This window comes from Microcaecilia unicolor, chromosome 3, assembly GCF_901765095.1.
Source record: "Microcaecilia unicolor chromosome 3, aMicUni1.1, whole genome shotgun sequence".
In the NCBI taxonomy this organism is placed as follows: domain Eukaryota; kingdom Metazoa; phylum Chordata; class Amphibia; order Gymnophiona; family Siphonopidae; genus Microcaecilia; species Microcaecilia unicolor.
This window is the reverse complement of record NC_044033.1, coordinates 277,782,195-277,800,852: the sequence shown is the minus strand read 5'-3', so window position 1 is coordinate 277,800,852 and position 18,658 is coordinate 277,782,195. Positions and strand designations below refer to the sequence as shown.

Here is an 18,658-nt window from a genome sequence, read left to right as displayed (position 1 = left end):
GGAAACTTGTCAGCAGCTTGAAACCTCAGAAGAGAAACAGTGCTGAAAAGAGCCCCAGTTAATTTAAGTGCTACTGCTCTTAACATTTCCATTGTTTACTGCTTTGCATGTTAAAGGCAGGCTTACATCAGGCAATTACCTTTTCAGCATCTGTACTCAGGAGGTCTACCGGCAATGCTTGCTGCTGGGCCTCCCACATTACATGTAGCGTCCGGCGAATGTTATCAGCCACCTGTCGACCCTTAACAAATCCAGATTGGTCAATGTGAATTAATTTAATATTTTTATATCCAGATTTATTAATGAAATTGGTCTATAAGAACCACAGAGTGCTGGGTCCCTTTCCGGCTTCAATATTAAGGATATCCCCCGCCTCATGCATACTAGGCGGCAGCGACTATCCCCCACAGCAAGCATTACCCACTCTGGTGAGCAAAGAACCTACTTCCCCCATAAAAAGTTTATAAAATTTCCACGAATAGCCATCTAACCCGGGCGCCTTTCCCCCTTTGAGGCCTTTTATCGCACACTGAATTTCTTCTAACTGGAATGGGGCTTCTAGCTTCCTGCTCTCTTCACTGGATAACTTAGGCAGTCTCAAACCCTCCAGACTCTTGCAAGCCTCTTCTGTCCCCGCTCTCAGTTCCCTGCTATATAAATCCTTATAGAATTTTACAAAGTGCTCTCTGATCTCTCTATCCCCATGTTACATCTGATCTCCTGGGCCTTTAATTTTTGTGATGGTGAGAGAGCGCTGTCGATTTCTAAGGAGATTGGCCAGCATCTTCCCCGATTTATTGCTATGTTCAAAAAATTTATGTTGGAGTATTTTCCTCATGAATTCCACTTTCTCAACCTGGAGCTTCTCAAGTTCCATACGGCACTGCCGTAATTCTTGTAGCTCCACCACAGACCCTCCCGCCTGGTGCAACTGCTCCAAATAGACAAGCCGAGAACATAACTCAAGTCCTTTTGTATCGCGTTCCTGTTTTTTACGCGCTCCCCACTTTATGAGGTGTCCGCGCACTACTGCTTTCAGTGGGTCCCACAGGGTTCAATCAGAAACCTCACCCGTGTCATTTATTGCACAATAGCTCTGAATCACTTTGCGAATTTCCCCACAGACTTTCTGGTCACCCAGCACTAGCTCTTTCAACCTCCAGAAAAGGAGACGGTCCTCCTCTCGCAAACTCTTCAGCCCAAGCTCAACCGGCCCGTGGTCTGAGATAGTAATAGAGCCAATCTCTGAGTCGATGACATTGTCCCAAAGTGTGCGGCTGCACCATACAATGTCTATTCTAGTATAGGTATTCTGAGAGTGGGAAAAAATGTATATGTCCGTTGACCTGGATGTCTAAGCCACCAGACCTCTACTAGGTCTAGTTTGGAGGCCAATGTCCTCAACTGCTTGCTACAGGCTACATTGATACTGTTCCCTCCTTTTGAGTGATCCATTGAGGTTAAGGAAGTGCTAAAATCACCCCCGAGAATCATTCCTCCCTTCTGAAACCGAAAAAGCTCCTCTGAGAAATGGTCAAAGAAGTCTCCCTGGCCCTAGTTTGGAGCGTATATATTCACTATGGTCATCGCCCTCCCACAAAGAATTCCCCTTACCACTAAACACCTTCCCAATTCATCCCTGTAAACCTCATCTGTTATAAATGGTATCCCCTTGCGGATATAGATAACCAGACCACCAACTTTGCCCCCTCGTTTGTCAAAGTGCACAATACCTTCCTGATAAGCCCTGTGTTTAAGTAAGCAGGCGTCTCTGCACCTATTGTGAGTCTCCTGTAATAGTATGATGTCCCAGTGCTTCCTCTGCAACTCTCTGTACACTAAACTAAGTTTATTTCGAGAATTCAACCCATTGACGTTCCATGATCCCACAACCAGCCCCCTACCCCCTGCCCCCCACCCCGTGACTGAGCTGGACTCCTAACTGCCAGCTGGTGTTCCTGAGGAAGTAACTCCTCACCAGAGCAGACTGCACTTTTTTTTGTATTTAACCTTCTGCACAAAAAATGTCCCTATCTCTGGAAGGTAATGGAGCACATGGGGGTGAGGTCTAGCTTCCTAGGGTGGCTAAGTAGATTATATGAAAACCCCACAGCACGGTTAAAAATAAATGGGGGTTATACGTCCCCGCTGCTCTTCGCGCTCTACATAGAACCTTTGGTGCAGGGGATCAGGGAGGCAGTGGATATTAAAGGTATAGTAATAGGTGATTTTGAACATAAATTAGCTTTGTTTGCCGACGATGTGCGAAGTCCTAATTTTACTCTGCCAATAGTGCTGGCAGAGCTAAATGCCTTTGGGAGGCTATCTGGATTTAAAATAAATTATGATAAATCAGAGCTGTTAGGGGTATCTATAACACAGTCCCGGATGGTAGAGCTCTTGCAGGGATTCCCATTTAGGTTGAGGACAGGGGATATTAAGTATTTGGGGGTTAGGATACCTGTACAGATCCAACTGTTGTATCACCTAAACCATCAGCCGCTATATCAACAAATACGGAAAGATTTGGGCAGTTGGGCTGGTAAATGGATATCTTGGTGGGGAAGAATAGCAGTCATTCAAATGAATATCTTACCTCGAATATTATTTCTGTTCCAATTCAGGTACCTAGGGGAGAGTTGAGAAAAATTCAACGAGATGGATTACTGAGACCAAGTCAGCATGGCTTTTGTGTGGGGAAATCTTACCTGACCAATTTACTTCAATTCTTTGAAGGAGTGAACAAACATGTGGACAAAGGGGAGTCGGTTGATATTGTGTATCTGGATTTTCAAAAGGCGTTTGACAAGGTACCTCATGAAAGGCTACAGAGGAAATTGGAGGGTCATGGGATAGGAGGAAATGTCCTACTGTGGATTAAAAACTGGTTGAAGGATAGGAAACAGAGAGTGGGGTTAAATGGGCAGTATTCACAATGGAGAAGGGTAGTTAGTGGGGTTCCTCAGGAGTCCGTGCTAGGACCGCTGCTTTTTAATATATTTATAAATGATTTAGAGATGGGAGTAACTAGCGAGGTAATTAAATTTGCTGATGACACAAAGTTATTCAAAGTCGTTAAATCGCGACAGGATTGTGAAAAATTACAAGAGGACCTTACGAGACTGGGAGACTGGGCGGCTAAATGGCAGATGATGTTTAATGTGAGCAAGTGCAAGGTGATGCATGTGGGAAAAAAGAACCCGAATTATAGCTACGTCATGCAAGGTTCCACGTTAGGAGTTACGGACCAATAAAGGGATCTGGGTGTCGTCGTCGATAACACACTGAAACATTCTGCTCAGTGTGCTGCTGCGGCTAAGAAAGTGAATAGAATGTTGGGTATTATTAGGAAAGGTATGGAAAACAGGTGTGAGGATGTTATAATGCCGTTGTATCGCTCCATGGTGCGACCGCACCTTGAATATTGTGTTCAATTCTGGTCGCCGCATCTCAAGAAAGATATAGTAGAATTGGAAAAGGTGCAGCGAAGGGCGACTAAAATGATAGCGGGGATGGGACGACTTCCCTATGAAGAAAGACTAAGGAGGCTAGGGCTATACAGCTTGGAGAAGAGACGGCTGAGGGGAGACATGATAGAGGTATATAAAATAATGAGTGGAGTGGAACAGGTGGATGTGAAGCATCTGTTCACGCTTTCCAAAAATACTAGGACTAGGGGGCATGCGATGAAACTACAGTGTAGTAAATTTAAAACAAATCAGAGAAAATTTTTCTTCACCCAGCGTATAATTAAACTCTGGAATTCGTTGCCGGAGAAAGTGGTGAAGGCGGTTAGCTTAGCAGAGTTTAAAAAGGGGTTGGACGGTTTCCTAAAGGACAAGTCCATAAACTGCTACTAAACGGACTTGGAAAAATCCAAAATTCCAGGAATAACATGTATAGAATGTTTGTACGTTTGGGAAGCTTGCCAGGTGCCCTTGGCCTGGATTGGCCGCTGTCGTGGACAGGATGCTGGGCTCGATGGACTCTTGGTCTTTTCCCAGTATGGCATTACTTATATGTACTTATGTTATGCAGTTTATCTGGGGTGGCAAAGCGCCGAGACAGAGCAGGAAGTTGCTGTGGAAGTCGGTTGAATTAGGGGGGATGGGGAGTTCCAAATTTAGAATGTTATTATTGGGCTGCACAGCTAAAGTTTATTTCGGCATGGAGCCGCGAAAGTCCTTCAGTGGTGACACGCCTTGATCAGTTATGGTACATCACCACAGTTTGCATTCTATCCTTTGGTGGTCTTACCCATCTAACACATATCGTAGCTTGACTTCTAATCCTTTTGTGCGACATCTCCTGATACTATGGGCCAAACTTTGGACTAGATTTTGGCAGTCCAGAAACAACTCCACATATGCACAGTTAGGGGGGGAGCCAGGTTTTCAAGTAGGAATGGGACATTCAGTGGCGAGGAGATGGGCGGAGAGGGGTTTGCTTTGTTTTAGAGACCTATTGGATGATGGCCAATTAAAGGAGTTTGCAGAGCTGAAGGAACAAAATGGGATAATAGATACAGATAATTTTTTTCTATCTACAAGTTAAGCATTATATGTCTCAACAAGGTTGGTTGAAGAAGGCCTGTAATCTCCGCATCCTGAAGGGATGGAGATGCGGGATTACTCCGCCCCTTCTGCCTCGCATCACCTTATGCCTGGAACAGACTTCCCGAGCCCATACGCCATGCGCCCTCCCTGCCCATTTTCAATTCCTTACTCAAAGCCCATCTCTTCTCCCTTGCTTTTGGCGCCTAACCGCCTTCCCCATTCATGATACCTACACTGACTACATAGTTTTTACCTTTAGATTGTAAGCTCTCTTGAGCAGGGACTGTCCTTCCCCATGTTTAAACTTGTACAGCGCTGCGTAACCCTGGTAGCGCTATAGAAATGCTAAGTAGTAGTAGTAGTAGTAATATGAGGGGTTGGAAAACATGTGGGGATCACTAGGGAAAATGAAAGGTACTATATCCATTTTTTATAAATATATTAGGGGACGAGTATTTGAGAAATGTACATATATGTTTAAATGGGAACAAGACTTACAACAAGAGTTTACAGATAAAGAATGGATGGTGATAGTATTGGAAGTCAAAAAAGCTTCTAATTGTGTATTGTTAAAGGAAAATGCTTTTAAGGTTCTTTCGAGGTGGTATAATACTCCACATCGACTGCATGCTATGTTCCCGGGGGTGTCTCAATGTTGCTGGAGGTGTGGTGAGGAGGAGGGCACCTTCATACATATTTGGTGGTCCTGTAATAAAATACAAGAATTTTGGAGAAAGGTTGCTGCTAAGATAGCAGTGCACACGGGCAAACCATTCCCTTGTGAACCACAGTGGTGCCTGCTTGGTTTGGGTAATAAATGAGGGGTAATGTGGCAAAGACGTTTTAAGAGAATGTGTCTGGCGGCAGCGAAGTGTGTCATAGCCAGACAGTGGAAACAGACGGAGGGTCCCACTGAGGTAGACTGGATTTTGCAGTTATCCTTGATTGGAGAAATGGAGACACTTACAGACAAGAGAAGAGGTCGATACAGTACTACTTCGGAACTTTGGACTCAGATTTGAGAGGTAACCCAATTGACTTAAGAACACTAATTCATGCTTCGAGGGAGGGAGGGGGGATGGGGGATGGGAGGGGAGTGAGGGGTAAATATCTCTGTATTTGGTTATTTGTGAAACACTGAGTTTGTCAATAAAAACAATTCAAATTAAAAAAAAAAATTAAGGCAAAGACAAGTACAGTGACCATAATGAGAGACCCTAAACCTACCAATTATTAAACACTTGATGGAATAACCAGGTCTTAATTGCGGATTTAAAGATTTTAAAGAAGAGCTCACTGCGGAAAGACTGAGGATGGTTATTCCAGGTAAAGAGGATAAAAAAATAAAAAGCACTGCGTCATAATAAGTTGTGCGGTCTTGGATCCTTGAAGTACCAAACGTTGGTCGTTTAGAGAATGCAAAACCCTGCTAGGTGAGTAAAGGATAGTAAGCGATGACAAATCTAGCAAGCCTCTTCTAAACACTTTGAAGGTAAGCAACAAAACTTTACACATAATTCTTTGTTCAACCGGTAACCAATGATGTTTTATAAATAACTAATATTTTCAAAATGATGAAAGTGGAAAAGAAGTCTAAACGACATATTTTGCAGAGTTTGAAGTATTTCCAAAGTTGAGTGTGCAAGACCGGCATAAACAATATTACAATAATCTAACCTTGACACAAAAAGAGCATAAAAGAGCATGAAAGTGATCGTGGTCAAATAAGTGTCTAATAGAACGCAACTGACAAAAAACAGAAAAACTGTACATCTTTTGTGTTATTTTACTGAGTGGAAAAAACCGGGTGGACTTATAGGAAAGGAGGGGAGTACCAGAGAAGACAGGGTCTTGGGGTTGCATGGCCATATGGAATTTATAGTAAGGAATATTGTATATTTTTTGTAAATTGGTTGCTAAACTGTACCTTTGCACCAATAAAACTTATAATAAATTTGCATACATATATATTGCCTTTTTGGGGGGAGGGGGAGGAGGAGATAGAGCCTGCTCTTAAACATTCAACAGCAAACCACTGACAACAGGCCACAGTATTTTTTTTCTTTAATTAAATCTAATCTATTTTGGAAAAGCCATTCAGCCACTGAATTCAAACAATCTTGGAGAGGACAAATGGATGGGGAAAACCGGTTTGTAGAATAGATCAGGAGGATATCATCTGAATAAAAATATGCAGATATTCCTTTAGTTTGGATAAGTGAAGCCAGTGGACACAAAAATAAATGAAAAAGAATGCAAGAAAAAAAATGAGCCCTGTGAGACCCCACAGTGCAGTAATTAAGTTTCTGAAGTTGATTCTTGAGTGACTGACCTTGAAAGTATGGTTTGACAGAAAGAAGGCGAACCAACTAAGTACTGTGCCAGAAATACCAAGGGCAGACAATTGAGAGAGAAGCAATGAATGATCCTCTAAATCAAAAACAGCAGAAAGATTAAGTGATACTGCTAAAACTATGGAATCTTTATCTAAATAGGAGCGGATCTCGCTGCCATAACTGTCTCTGTACTAAAATGGGATCTAAAACCTGATTGTCTAAGGATGAAGCACAAAGGACCTTGTTTACTAAGCCACGCTATAGGCGTGCTAACGTTTTAGTTTAGCACGCACTAACAATAGAGACACCCATTATATTCCTATGGGTGTCTCTAGCGTTTACGCATGCTAATTTTTAGCATGCACTAAAAAGTTTACGTGCCTACAGAGTGGCTTAGTAAACAGGGCCCTAAGATTTTTTTCAACAAATGATGATAATTGAGTAAGAACCATCTTTTCAAGGATTTTAGAGATATAACACAAGTTAGATAAAGGACGATAGTACATAGGGATCGAAGGATCAAGATTTGATTTCTAGGATAGGGCGAACAACAACTGTTTTCCATATGGTAGGAACTGACCTGTAGACAAACTAGAAGTAAAGTCGTGGGCAGGACATCCAACTCTGGTAAATTAAACCAGATTGAAGGGAAAGGATCAAAGGATCCATAAGTAGTCTTAATTGTAGTCAATGTTTTTCGAAGAGATGTTAAAGGTTGCAACTGAAACGAAGACCATACAGATGAACTGGCTATATTATCAGGATGAGCCAGGACTGCAGCTGAGGGAGTAAAGGATGAAAATGATTTTTGAAAATCACGAATCTTAGCTATAAAGAATAAAGAAAGAGCCTGGGCCAGTTGCATGATGCTTCAGGGTTTGCTATTTGATGTACAATCGAATGAAGTTTTTTTTTTGTTTGTTTTGTTTTGTTACATTTGTACCCCGCGCTTTCCCACTCATGGCAGGCTCAAGTTCTTGTCTAGAAGCTTGATTGCAGATATAACCATTAGGAAGTGACATCACTTTCAGCGGGAGAAGGCAGAGAGTCGAGAGCAGGTAAAAAGAGAGCAGCAGAGTCAACAGGGAACCTTCAGCGGGAGGAGACAGAGGGAGAGCAGTAAAGCAAGTAGGGAACCTGTGGAGGGCAGAGGACACAGGAATGACAGAGGTAACAGGAACATCAGCACAAACAATATCCAATTAAATGGTGAATTAGATGTTAATAATTAGAGTTAACAGACACTTAATTGGCAATAAAGCGAATGCTACATACCTGTAGAGGGTATTCTCCGAGGACAGCAAGCTGATTGTTCTCACTGATGGGTGACGTCCACGGCAGCCCCTCCAATCGGAAACTTCTCTAGCAAAGTCCTTTGCTAGTCCTCGCGCGCCCGTCTTCCCGCCCGAAACCGGCTCGAGCCGGCCAGTCCAGTATGTAGCAAGACAATACACTTCAAGGGAAGACACAACTCCAAAGGGGAGGCGGGCGGGTTTGTGAGAACAATCAGCCTGCTGTCCTCGGAGAATACCCTCTACAGGTATGTAGCATTCGCTTTCTCCGAGGACAAGCAGGCTGCTTGTTCTCACTGATGGGGTATCCCTAGCCCCCAGGCTCACTCAAAACAACAACCATGGTCAATTGGGCCTCGCAACGGCGAGGACATAACTGAGATTGACCTAAAAAATTTACCAACTAACTGAGAGTGCAGCCTGGAACAGAACAAACAGGGCCCTCGGGGGGTGGAGTTGGATCCTAAAGCCCAAACAGGTTCTGAAGAACTGACTGCCCGAACCGACTGTCGCGTCGGGTATCCTGCTGCAGGCAGTAATGAGATGTGAATGTGTGGACAGATGACCACGTCGCAGCTTTGCAAATTTCTTCAATGGAGGCTGACTTCAAGTGGGCTACCGACGCAGCCATGGCTCTAACATTATGAGCCGTGACATGACCCTCAAGAGCCAGCCCCGCCTGGGCGTAAGTGAAGGAAATGCAATCTGCTAGCCAATTGGATATGGTGCGTTTCCCTACAGCCACTCCCCTCCTATTGGGATCAAAAGAAACAAACAATTGGGCGGACTGTCTGTGGGGCTGTGTCCGCTCCAGGTAGAAGGCCAATGCTCTCTTGCAGTCCAATGTGTGCAGCTGACGTTCAGCAGGGCAGGAATGAGGACGGGGAAAGAATGTTGGCAAGACAACTGACTGGTTCAGATGGAACTCCGACACGACCTTTGGCAAGAACTTAGGGTGAGTGCGGAGGACTTCTCTGTTATGATGAAATTTGGTGTAAGGGGCCTGGGCTACCAGGGCCTGAAGCTCACTGACTCTACGAGCTGAAGTGACTGCCACCAAGAAAATGACCTTCCAGGTCAAGTACTTCAGATGGCAGGAATTCAGTGGCTCAAAAGGAGGTTTCATCAGCTGGGTGAGAACGACATTGAGATCCCATGACACTGTAGGAGGCTTGACAGGGGGCTTTGACAAAAGCAAACCTCTCATGAAACGAACAACTAAAGGCTGTCCTGAGATCGGCTTACCTTCCACATGGTAATGGTATGCACTGATTGCGCTAAGGTGAACTCTTACAGAGTTGGTCTTGAGACCAGACTCAGACAAGTGCAGAAGGTATTCAAGCAGGGTCTGTGTAGGACAAGAGCGAGGAGCTAGGGCCTTGCTGTCACACCAGACGGCAAACCTCCTCCACAGAAAGAAGTAACTCCTCTTAGTGGAATCTTTCCTGGAAGCAAGCAAGACGCGGGAGACACCCTCTGACAGACCCAAAGAGGCAAAGTCTACGCTCTCAACATCCAGGCCGTGAGAGCCAGGGACCGGAGGCTGGGATGCAGAAGAGCCCCTTCGTCCTGCGTGATGAGGGTCGGAAAACACTCCAATCTCCACGGTTCTTCGGAGGATAACTCCAGAAGAAGAGGGAACCAGATCTGACGCGGCCAAAAAGGAGCAATCAGAATCATGGTGCCTCGGTCTTGTTTGAGTTTCAACAAAGTCTTCCCCACCAGAGGAATGGGAGGATAAGCATACAGCAGGCCCTCCCCCCAATCCAGGAGGAAGGCATCCGATGCCAGTCTGCCGGGGGCCTGAAGCCTGGAACAGAACTGAGGGACTTTGTGGTTCACTCGAGATGCGAAGAGATCCACCAAGGGGGTGCCCCACGCTTGGAAGATCTGGCGCACCACTCTGGAGTTGAGCGACCACTCGTGAGGTTGCATAATCCGGCTCAGTCTGTCGGCCAGACTGTTGTTTACGCCTGCCAGATATGTGGCTTGGAGCACCATGCCGAGACGGCGAGCCCAGAGCCACATGCTGACGGCTTCCTGACACAGGGGGCGAGATCCGGTGCCCCCCTGCTTGTTGACATAGTACATGGCAACCTGGTTGTCTGTCTGAATTTGGATAATTTGATGGGACAGCCGATCTCTGAAAGCCTTCAGAGCGTTCCAGATCGCTCGCAACTCCAGGAGATTGATCTGTAGACCGCTTTCCTGGAGGGACCAGCTTCCTTGGGTGTGAAGCCCATCGACATGAGCTCCCCATCCCAGGAGAGACGCATCCGTTGTCAGCACTTTTTGTGGCTGAGGAATTTGGAAAGGACGTCCCAGAGTCAAATTGGACCAGATTGTCCACCAATACAGGGATTCGAGAAAACTCGAGGACAGGTGGATCACGTCTTCTAGACCCCCAGCAGCCTGATACCACTGAGAGGCTAGGGTCCATTGAGCAGATCTCATGTGAAGACGGGCCATGGGAGTCACATGAACTGTGGAGGCCATGTGGCCCAGCAATCTCAACATCTGCCGAGCTGTGATCTGCTGGGACGCTCGCACCCGCGAGACGAGGGACAACAAGTTGTTGGCCCTCGTCTCTGGGAGATAGGCGCGAGCCGTCCGAGAATCCAGCAGAGCTCCTATGAATTCGAGTTTCTGCACTGGGAGAAGATGGGACTTTGGATAATTTATCACAAACCCCAGTAGCTCCAGGAGGCGAATAGTCATCTGCATGGACTGCAGGGCTCCTGCCTCGGATGTGTTCTTCACCAGCCAATCGTCGAGATATGGGAACACGTGCACCCCCAGCCTGCGAAGTGCCGCTGCTACCACAGCTAGGCACTTTGTGAACACCCTGGGCGCAGAGGCGAGCCCAAAGGGTAGCACACAGTACTGGAAGTGGCGTGTGCCCAACTGAAATCGCAGATACTGTCTGTGAGCTGGCAGTATCGGGATGTGTGTGTAGGTATCCTTCAAGTCCAGAGATCATAGCCAATCGTTTTGCTGAATCATGGGGAGAAGGGTGCCCAGGGAAAGCATCCTGAACTTTTCTTTTACGAGATATTTGTTCAGGGCCCTTAGGTCTAGGATGGGACGCATCCCCCCTGTTTTCTTTTCCACAAGGAAGTACCTGGAATAGAATCCCAGCCCTTCTTGCCCGGATGGCACGGGCTCGACCGCATTGGCGCTGAGAAGGGCGGAGAGTTCCTCTGCAAGTACCTGCCTGTGCTGGAAGCTGTAAGACTGAGCTCCCGGTGGACAATTTGGAGGTTTTGAGGCCAAATTGAGGGTGTATCCTTGCCGGACTATTTGAAGAACCCACTGGTCGGAGGTTATGAGAGGCCACCTTTGGTGAAAAGCTTTCAACCTCCCCCCGACTGGCAGGTCGCCCGGCACTGACACTTGGATGTCGGCTATGCTCTGCTGGAGCCAGTCAAAAGCTCGGCCCTTGCTTTTGCTGGGGAGCCGCGGGGCCTTGCTGAGGCGCACGCTGCTGACGAGAGCGAGCGCGCTGGGGCTTAGCCTGGGCCGCAGGCTGTCGAGAAGGAGGATTGTACCTACGCTTACCAGAAGCATAGGGAACAGTCTTCCTTCCCCAAAAAAATCTTCTACCTGTAGAGGTAGATGCTGAAGGCTGCCGGCGGGAGAACTTGTCGAATGCGGTGTCCCGCTGGTGGAGATGCTCTACCACCTGTTCGACCTTCTCTCCAAAAATGTTATCCGCACGGCAAGGCGAGTCCGCAATCCGTTGCTGGAGTCTATTCTCCAGGTCGGCGGCACGCAGCCATGAGAGCCTGCGCATCACCACACCTTGAGCAGCGGCCCTGGACGCAACATCAAAGGTGTCATACACCCCTCTGGCCAGGAATTTTCTGCACGCCTTCAGCTGCCTGACCACCTCCTGAAAAGGCTTGGCCTGCTCAGGGGGAGAGCATCAACCAAGCCCGCCAACTGCCGCACATTGTTCCGCATATGTATGCTCGTGTAGAGCTGGTACGACTGAATTTTGGCCACGAGCATAGAAGAATGGTAGGCCTTCCTCCCAAAGGAGTCTAAGGTTCTAGGGTCTTTGCCCGGGGGCGCCGAAGCATGCTCCCTAGAACTCTTAGCCTTCTTTAGGGCCAAATCCACAACTCCAGAGTCATGAGGCAACTGGGTGCGCATCAGCTCTGGGTCCCCATGGATCCGGTACTGGGACTCGATCTTCTTGGGAATGTGGGGATTACTTAGTGGCTTGGTCCAGTTCGCAAGCAATGTCTTTTTTAGGACATGGTGCAAGGGAACAGTGGACGCTTCCTTAGGTGGAGAAGGATAGTCCAGGAGCTCAAACATTTCAGCCCTGGGCTCGTCCTCCACAACCACCGGGAAGGGGATGGCCGTAGACATCTCCCGGACAAAGGAAGCGAAAGACAGACTCTCAGGAGGAGAAAGCTGCCTTTCAGGAGAGGGAGTAGGATCAGAAGGAAGACCCTCAGACTCCTCGTCCGAGAAATATCTGGGGTCTTCCTCTTCCTCCCACGAGGCCTCACCCTCGGTGTCAGACACAAGTTCACGAACCTGTGTCTGCAACCTCGCCCGGCTCGACTCCGTGGAGCCACGTCCACGATGGGGGCGTCGAGAGGTAGACTCCCTCGCCCGCATCGGCGAAGCTCCCTCCGCCGACGTAGTCGGGGAGCCCTCCTGGGAGGTGGCCGCAGTCGGCACCGCACGCGGTACCGACGTCGGGGACCTCACCCCGGGCGATGGGCCAGCCGGCACCACGCTCGACGGTACCGGAGGCGCAAGCACCGCCGGTACCGGAGGGGAAGGGCGCAACAGCTCTCCCAGAATCTCTGGGAGAACGGCCCGGAGGCTCTCGTTCAGAGCGGCTGCAGAGAAAGGCAAAGAGGTCGATGCAGGCGTCGACGTCAGAACCTGTTCCGGGCGAGGAGGCTGTTCCGGGCTGTCCAGAGTGGAGCGCATCGACACCTCCTGAACAGAGGGTGAGCGGTCCTCTCGGTGCCGATGCCTGCTGGGTGCCGACTCCCTCGGCGACCCAGAGCTCTCGGTGCCGACGCGGGGAGGCGACCGGTGTCGATGCTTCTTCGACTTCTTCCGAAGCATGTCACCGGAGCTCCCCGGCACCGACGAGGAGGACGTAGAATCCAGCCGTCGCTTCCTCGGGACCGAGGCCGAAGGAGGTCGGTCTCGGGGGGGCTGTACCGCAGGAGCCCTCAGGGTAGGAGGAGACCCACCCGAAGGCTCACCGCCACCAGCAGGGGAATGGACAGCCCTCACCTGCACTCCTGACGATGCACCACCATCCGACGACATCAGCAGACGAGGTCCCGGTACCACCGACGTCGATGCAGTCGCCCGATACCTTGGCGCCGATGCAGAGGCCCGATGCCTCGATGCACTCGATACAGTGGCGGCCGAGGAAGATGGTCTGGACGCTGACGACGTCGATGCACTCGAAGATCCCGGTGCCGATGCCGACGAAGAGCCCGAGAACAACACGTTCCACTGGGCTAATCTCGCTACCTGAGTCCGCCTTTGAAGCAGGGAACACAGACTACAGTTCTGAGGGCGGTGCTCGGCCCCCAGACACTGAAGACACGACGAGTGTCTATCAGTGAGCGAGATTACCCGGGCGCACTGGGTGCACTTCTTGAAGCCGCTGGAAGGCTTCGATGTCATGGGCGGAAAAATCACGCCGGCGAAATCAAAATCCGAAATGACGGAAAAAGAGCACAAAAAAATTTAGAAGGGAGAAAATCTCGACCGAGGCCGAAAAGAGGCCTACCCCGACGACGAAAGAAAACTTATCGGGGGCAAAAAGCTGGAAGTACGGGAAGGGGTGGTCTGAAACCCGGGGGTTTCCAAAGCACTTCCCGACACTTAAAAGACTTTTTCCGAAGAAAAAACACGTCAAAAATAAATTTGGACGCGCGAGGTCGACTTTCCGGGGCTCGACACGGCGAAACACGACCGTACCAAGTGCGGACAAAAGAAGACTGGCCGGCTCGAGCCGGTTTCGGGCGGGAAGACTGCTGCGCGGGCGCGCGAGGACTAGCAAAGGACTTTGCTAGAGAAGTTTCCGATTGGAGGGGCTGCCGTGGACGTCACCCATCAGTGAGAACAAGCAGCCTGCTTGTCCTCGGAGAATTGGAAATTACACGCAGATCTGCTCCTTACCCAATTTTGTAACATCATGCCTAAAATTTAGAAGGCGCAACTCAAAAGGGGGTGTGGCCATGGAAGGGGCATGGGTGGGTCAGGGGCATTCCCACGATTTAGGCACGATGTTATATGTCATTTGCATGCCCAAATTCCACTAGTGGGGCACCAGCATTTACACCAAGTTTTGGTAGGTGTAAGTGCTGCACCCAAAGTTAGGCACAAGATCCGCACAAAGCTAGCATTCTGTAAAGGGCATGCCATGCAGAGCACCCTTTGCTCTCTGTTGGGGTCCCTCAAGGATCTGTCCTTGGACCGCTTCTTTTCTCGATATACACCTCTTCCCTGGGCTCGTTGATCTCATCACATGGTTTCCAGTACCATCTCTATGCTGATGATACCCAGCTTTACCTCTCCACTCCCGACATCACAGTTGAAACCCAGGTCAAAGTTTCGGCCTGCCTTTCAGACATCGCTGCCTGGATGTCCAACCGGCATCTGAAACTGAACATGGCAAAGACTGAGCTCCTTGTCTTTCCACCCAAACCCTCTTCTCCTCTTCCCCCACTTTCTGTCTCTGTTGACAACGCCCTCATCCTCCCTGTCTCTTCAGCCCGCAATCTCGGAGTCATTTTTGACTCCTCCCTCTCCTTCTCTGCCCATATCCAGCAGACAGCTAAGACCTGTCGCTTCTTCCTCTATAATATTAGCGAAATTCGCCCATTCCTCTCTGAACAGACCACCCAAACCCTCGTCCACTCGCTCGTTACCTCTCGTCTTGACTATTGCAACCTTCTCCTCGCTGGCCTCCCGCTTAGCCACCTATCCCCCCTTCAATCTGTCCAAAATTCCGCCGCACATCTTATCTACCACATGAACCGATACACTCATATCACCCCTCTCCTCAAGTCGCTTCACTGGCTCCCGATCCGCTACCGTATACAGTTCAAGCTTCTCCTATTGACCTTCAAGTGCACTCAATCTGCAGCCCCCCATTACCTCTCTACCCTCCTCTCCCCATATGTTCCCACCCGTAACCTCCGCTCTCAGGACAAATCACTCCTTTCTGTACCCTTCTACACCATCGCTAACTCCAGACTCCGCCCCTTCTGCCTCGCATCACCTTATGCCTGGAACAGACTTCCTGAGCCCATACGCCATGCGCCCTCCCTGCCCATTTTCAAGTCCTTACTCAAGGCCCATCTCTTCTCCCTTGCTTTTGGTGCCTAACCACCTTCCCATTCCTGATACCTACACTGACTACATAGTTTTTACCTTTAGATTGTAAGCTCTCTTGAGCAGGGACTGTCCTTCCCCATGTTTAAACTTGTACAGCGCTGCGTAACCCTGGCAGCGCTATAGAAATGCTAAGTAGTAGTAGTAGTTTGCAGAATACTAACTTAACACAGATCTTCCCGGCACCTATATTGGTGTTACGATTCTGCCCATGTTTCAGGCTCTCAGTTATCTCGCCACCTGGCGGCCAGACCTGGAGGCTGCATTGGATTGTCTGTGTGTTGTTTCCCCTTCCAGATTTCAGCCCAGTCCGGTCCGGATCTTCTGGGCTGCCAGACTTGCTTGTTTGGTTGGTTTGAACCTACATAGCACCCGTAGTTGCCTGGTGATTGCTGCATCTGAGCCTCAGCTGCTGCTGGGCTTATTAGCCATTTTGAAACTCTCTGCTTTGCCTTTGCATCGCCTAAGGCCCTGGTATGTGCACTTCTGCCTTGTCCAGTGTTTGCTCTGAGATTCTTACCTGATTCTAGTTAGTCTGTGTGTAGTTTAGTTTAGGTTTCTTGCTTGCATTTCTGTGTCTAGTTCTTGGTTTTCTGTGTTTCTTACTTGTGGCTGCCTGGCAGCTTTCAGTTCTGTCTCTTGTCTGTCAGTATTTGTACCCTGTTCAGTGGCTGCTTGGCAGCTTTCAGTTCCCGTCCTTTAGCTTATCCTTTCCCTGCTTTGTGTAGTATTGTCTGCCTGTGTGTTCTAGCCCAGTTTCCTGCCTTGCTGCCCATATTCATTCCTTTCCCCTCTGACCCTCAGTCCCTGTTCAACCTAGTGGGTATTCAGTTCCTGCCCTGTCCGGTAAGTCCTGCCAGCCACCTGCACTCAGGGGCTCAACTCCTGAGGAACGGTGGTCAAATGCAGGTGAAGTCTAGCTGTCCCTGTCAGAGTTCTGCCTTGCCTCTGGGTGTGGGGTGGTTTTGCCTGCCGCTGCCGCTCTTCGGCAGTGGTCCAAGGGCTCACAAACCTAGTTTTGCCTGAAAGACCTAACAATTGGGCACCATTTACTGAATTCCGCCTTTTGTAACTGACTAGCACACTACTCTCACTATTGCTCTTCCATAACTCCTTTCCCATATTCTTGCCTGCAAGATGAGGCATGAGATTATGGTCTGAGAATAAAGAAGCAAAATCTTTTCATGAAAATCCACTGTAGAGTAGTATCTACTATAAACCTTGCTGAAAGAGTTATAGAAGAGAAATGAGAAATATGAAGGATAATTTTTGTCATCTGGGTTATTTTATTTTATCATTGGAAAACCTTAATTTTGTTATTTTATATTTCTAGGCCACAAAAAAAGTGGTTTTGCAATGTGAACTTTTTAAGCATTGCAAAGCCTCTCTTTTTGTTTTGTTAGTTAAACTGGGAGAATAATATAAAAATTGAGACATTCCAACATTAAAACAAAAAAAGAAACTCAGGCAATCGATCAATTAATCAATAAATGAACTTGCATTTCTCCTTTCCCTTCCACGTTTTTCTTTTTCTTCTTCGCAAGCATTGTAAAATCTGTCTGGGGTTTATTTGCCTTATGGAAAATAACTTATGTTGTTATCTAGGCTTATTTTTAATTTTTTTTAAATTGGAAAGCCTATTTTATACAGTCACCTGCCTTTTTTGGATCACCAGAAACCACTTCATTCTCTCTCGCTGTGGGATTCCACCCCATCCCCCTAACCAGAGCACCAAGGTAGACCCCCGCTTGCTTGACAGAAGTGCAGAGGAGACACTAGACCACAGTTCACTAGTGCTTTTCTAATGCAGCTCTATGTAAAAAGTCTGCCCACCCTTGCTCTAGAGTATAGGAGTATGCCACTAGCTATATGACTCCACCAGACAAGAGACATCTGTAGTGTTATTTTTCTTTGTAAACTAGTAAATGATAAATTTCAAATAAATATTCACCTTTCCTTCTCTTTTAGATATATTAAAAAAAAACATTCAGGCTGATTAAAATTATTTCAGCAAGATTCTTGCAACTAGATTAATAACATACCTTCAGAGACATAAGCAAATGGTTTATTCCTAATTGAAAGCATTGTAATTAGGTTGAAAAACAGACCCACAAAAGTACCAACCAAGAGGCGCCCCCTAAAGAAAGAAAGAAAAAAACTTCATGGTTTCATATTGTACACATGTAATTTCATTCAACACATTCAGAATCAGTAATATAAGTACTAGGTAATTACAATTTAGGAACCATATTTTTAATTGCTTTATTAAATTTTTCATTTTCTCTAACTAACAGTTCCTTGGTATACACAAAACATTTTTCATAAAAATAGAGGAAAGAATGTATTAAAAGTAAACTGCTGTCAAATCAAGATGTAATAATGTGGGTTGCTGAAGATAACAGCAGCAAGGCTATGCAATCAGAAAGATATTTTCTATTTTTAGATTTAGTCTAAAACACAAGAAGGTCCATTTTCAGCAAAATGTCCAGGAAATAAATTTAAAGCATCTAATCTAGAGATTCCAAATTATTCTTATATTCAGTGCACAGCGCTGCGTACGTCTAGTAGCGCTATAGAAATGATAAGTATTAGTAGTAGCACTATGCTGAGCATATATGGGCCGATGATTAGAAGCAAACACGGGCGCTAGAGGCCAACAGCACCATACTAGCGCCTGTGTTTACTCCCGCCCGATGATCAGAGCCGGTGAACGCATGTAATAACGCATGTAATAACAGCAAGTCTCTGAATGCTAATTGCATGCAAATGCATGCAAACAAAGGTCTCCCACATTCATCCCTCATGATCTGTGGGCAGCGCGCCAAACAAGGGCGCTGCTACCACTGCAAACCTTACGCCAGCTCTGAGCTGGCGCTAGGGTTTGCTAGCGAAGGAGGAATGAGGGAGACCCAAGGTTTGACAGGTGCCTAAATGCACATCAGGAAAAGGGCACCACATAATGAAATAGAATAACTATTAACCAAATGAGCCTCAACTACCCTGAGCTGGCAACAAGCCCAAAACTTGTACAGCTCATCTAGGGGCTTCTATCACAGGATCTGATCAGTAGATTGCAAAAACATCAGTG

At 47.5% G+C, this 18,658-nt stretch overlaps 1 protein-coding gene across 1 annotated transcript in view; it reads right to left on the bottom strand.

Moving 5' to 3' along the window:
* SLC30A6 (solute carrier family 30 member 6) overlaps nt 1-18,658 on the bottom strand; it is a 132,224-nt gene that overhangs the window by 45,476 nt on the left and 68,090 nt on the right. Inside the window, exon 8 of the mRNA XM_030198110.1 lies at nt 17,613-17,707. Coding sequence (XP_030053970.1) covers nt 17,613-17,707 — 95 coding nt within the window. The remainder of the gene's footprint in view (nt 1-17,612; nt 17,708-18,658) is intronic.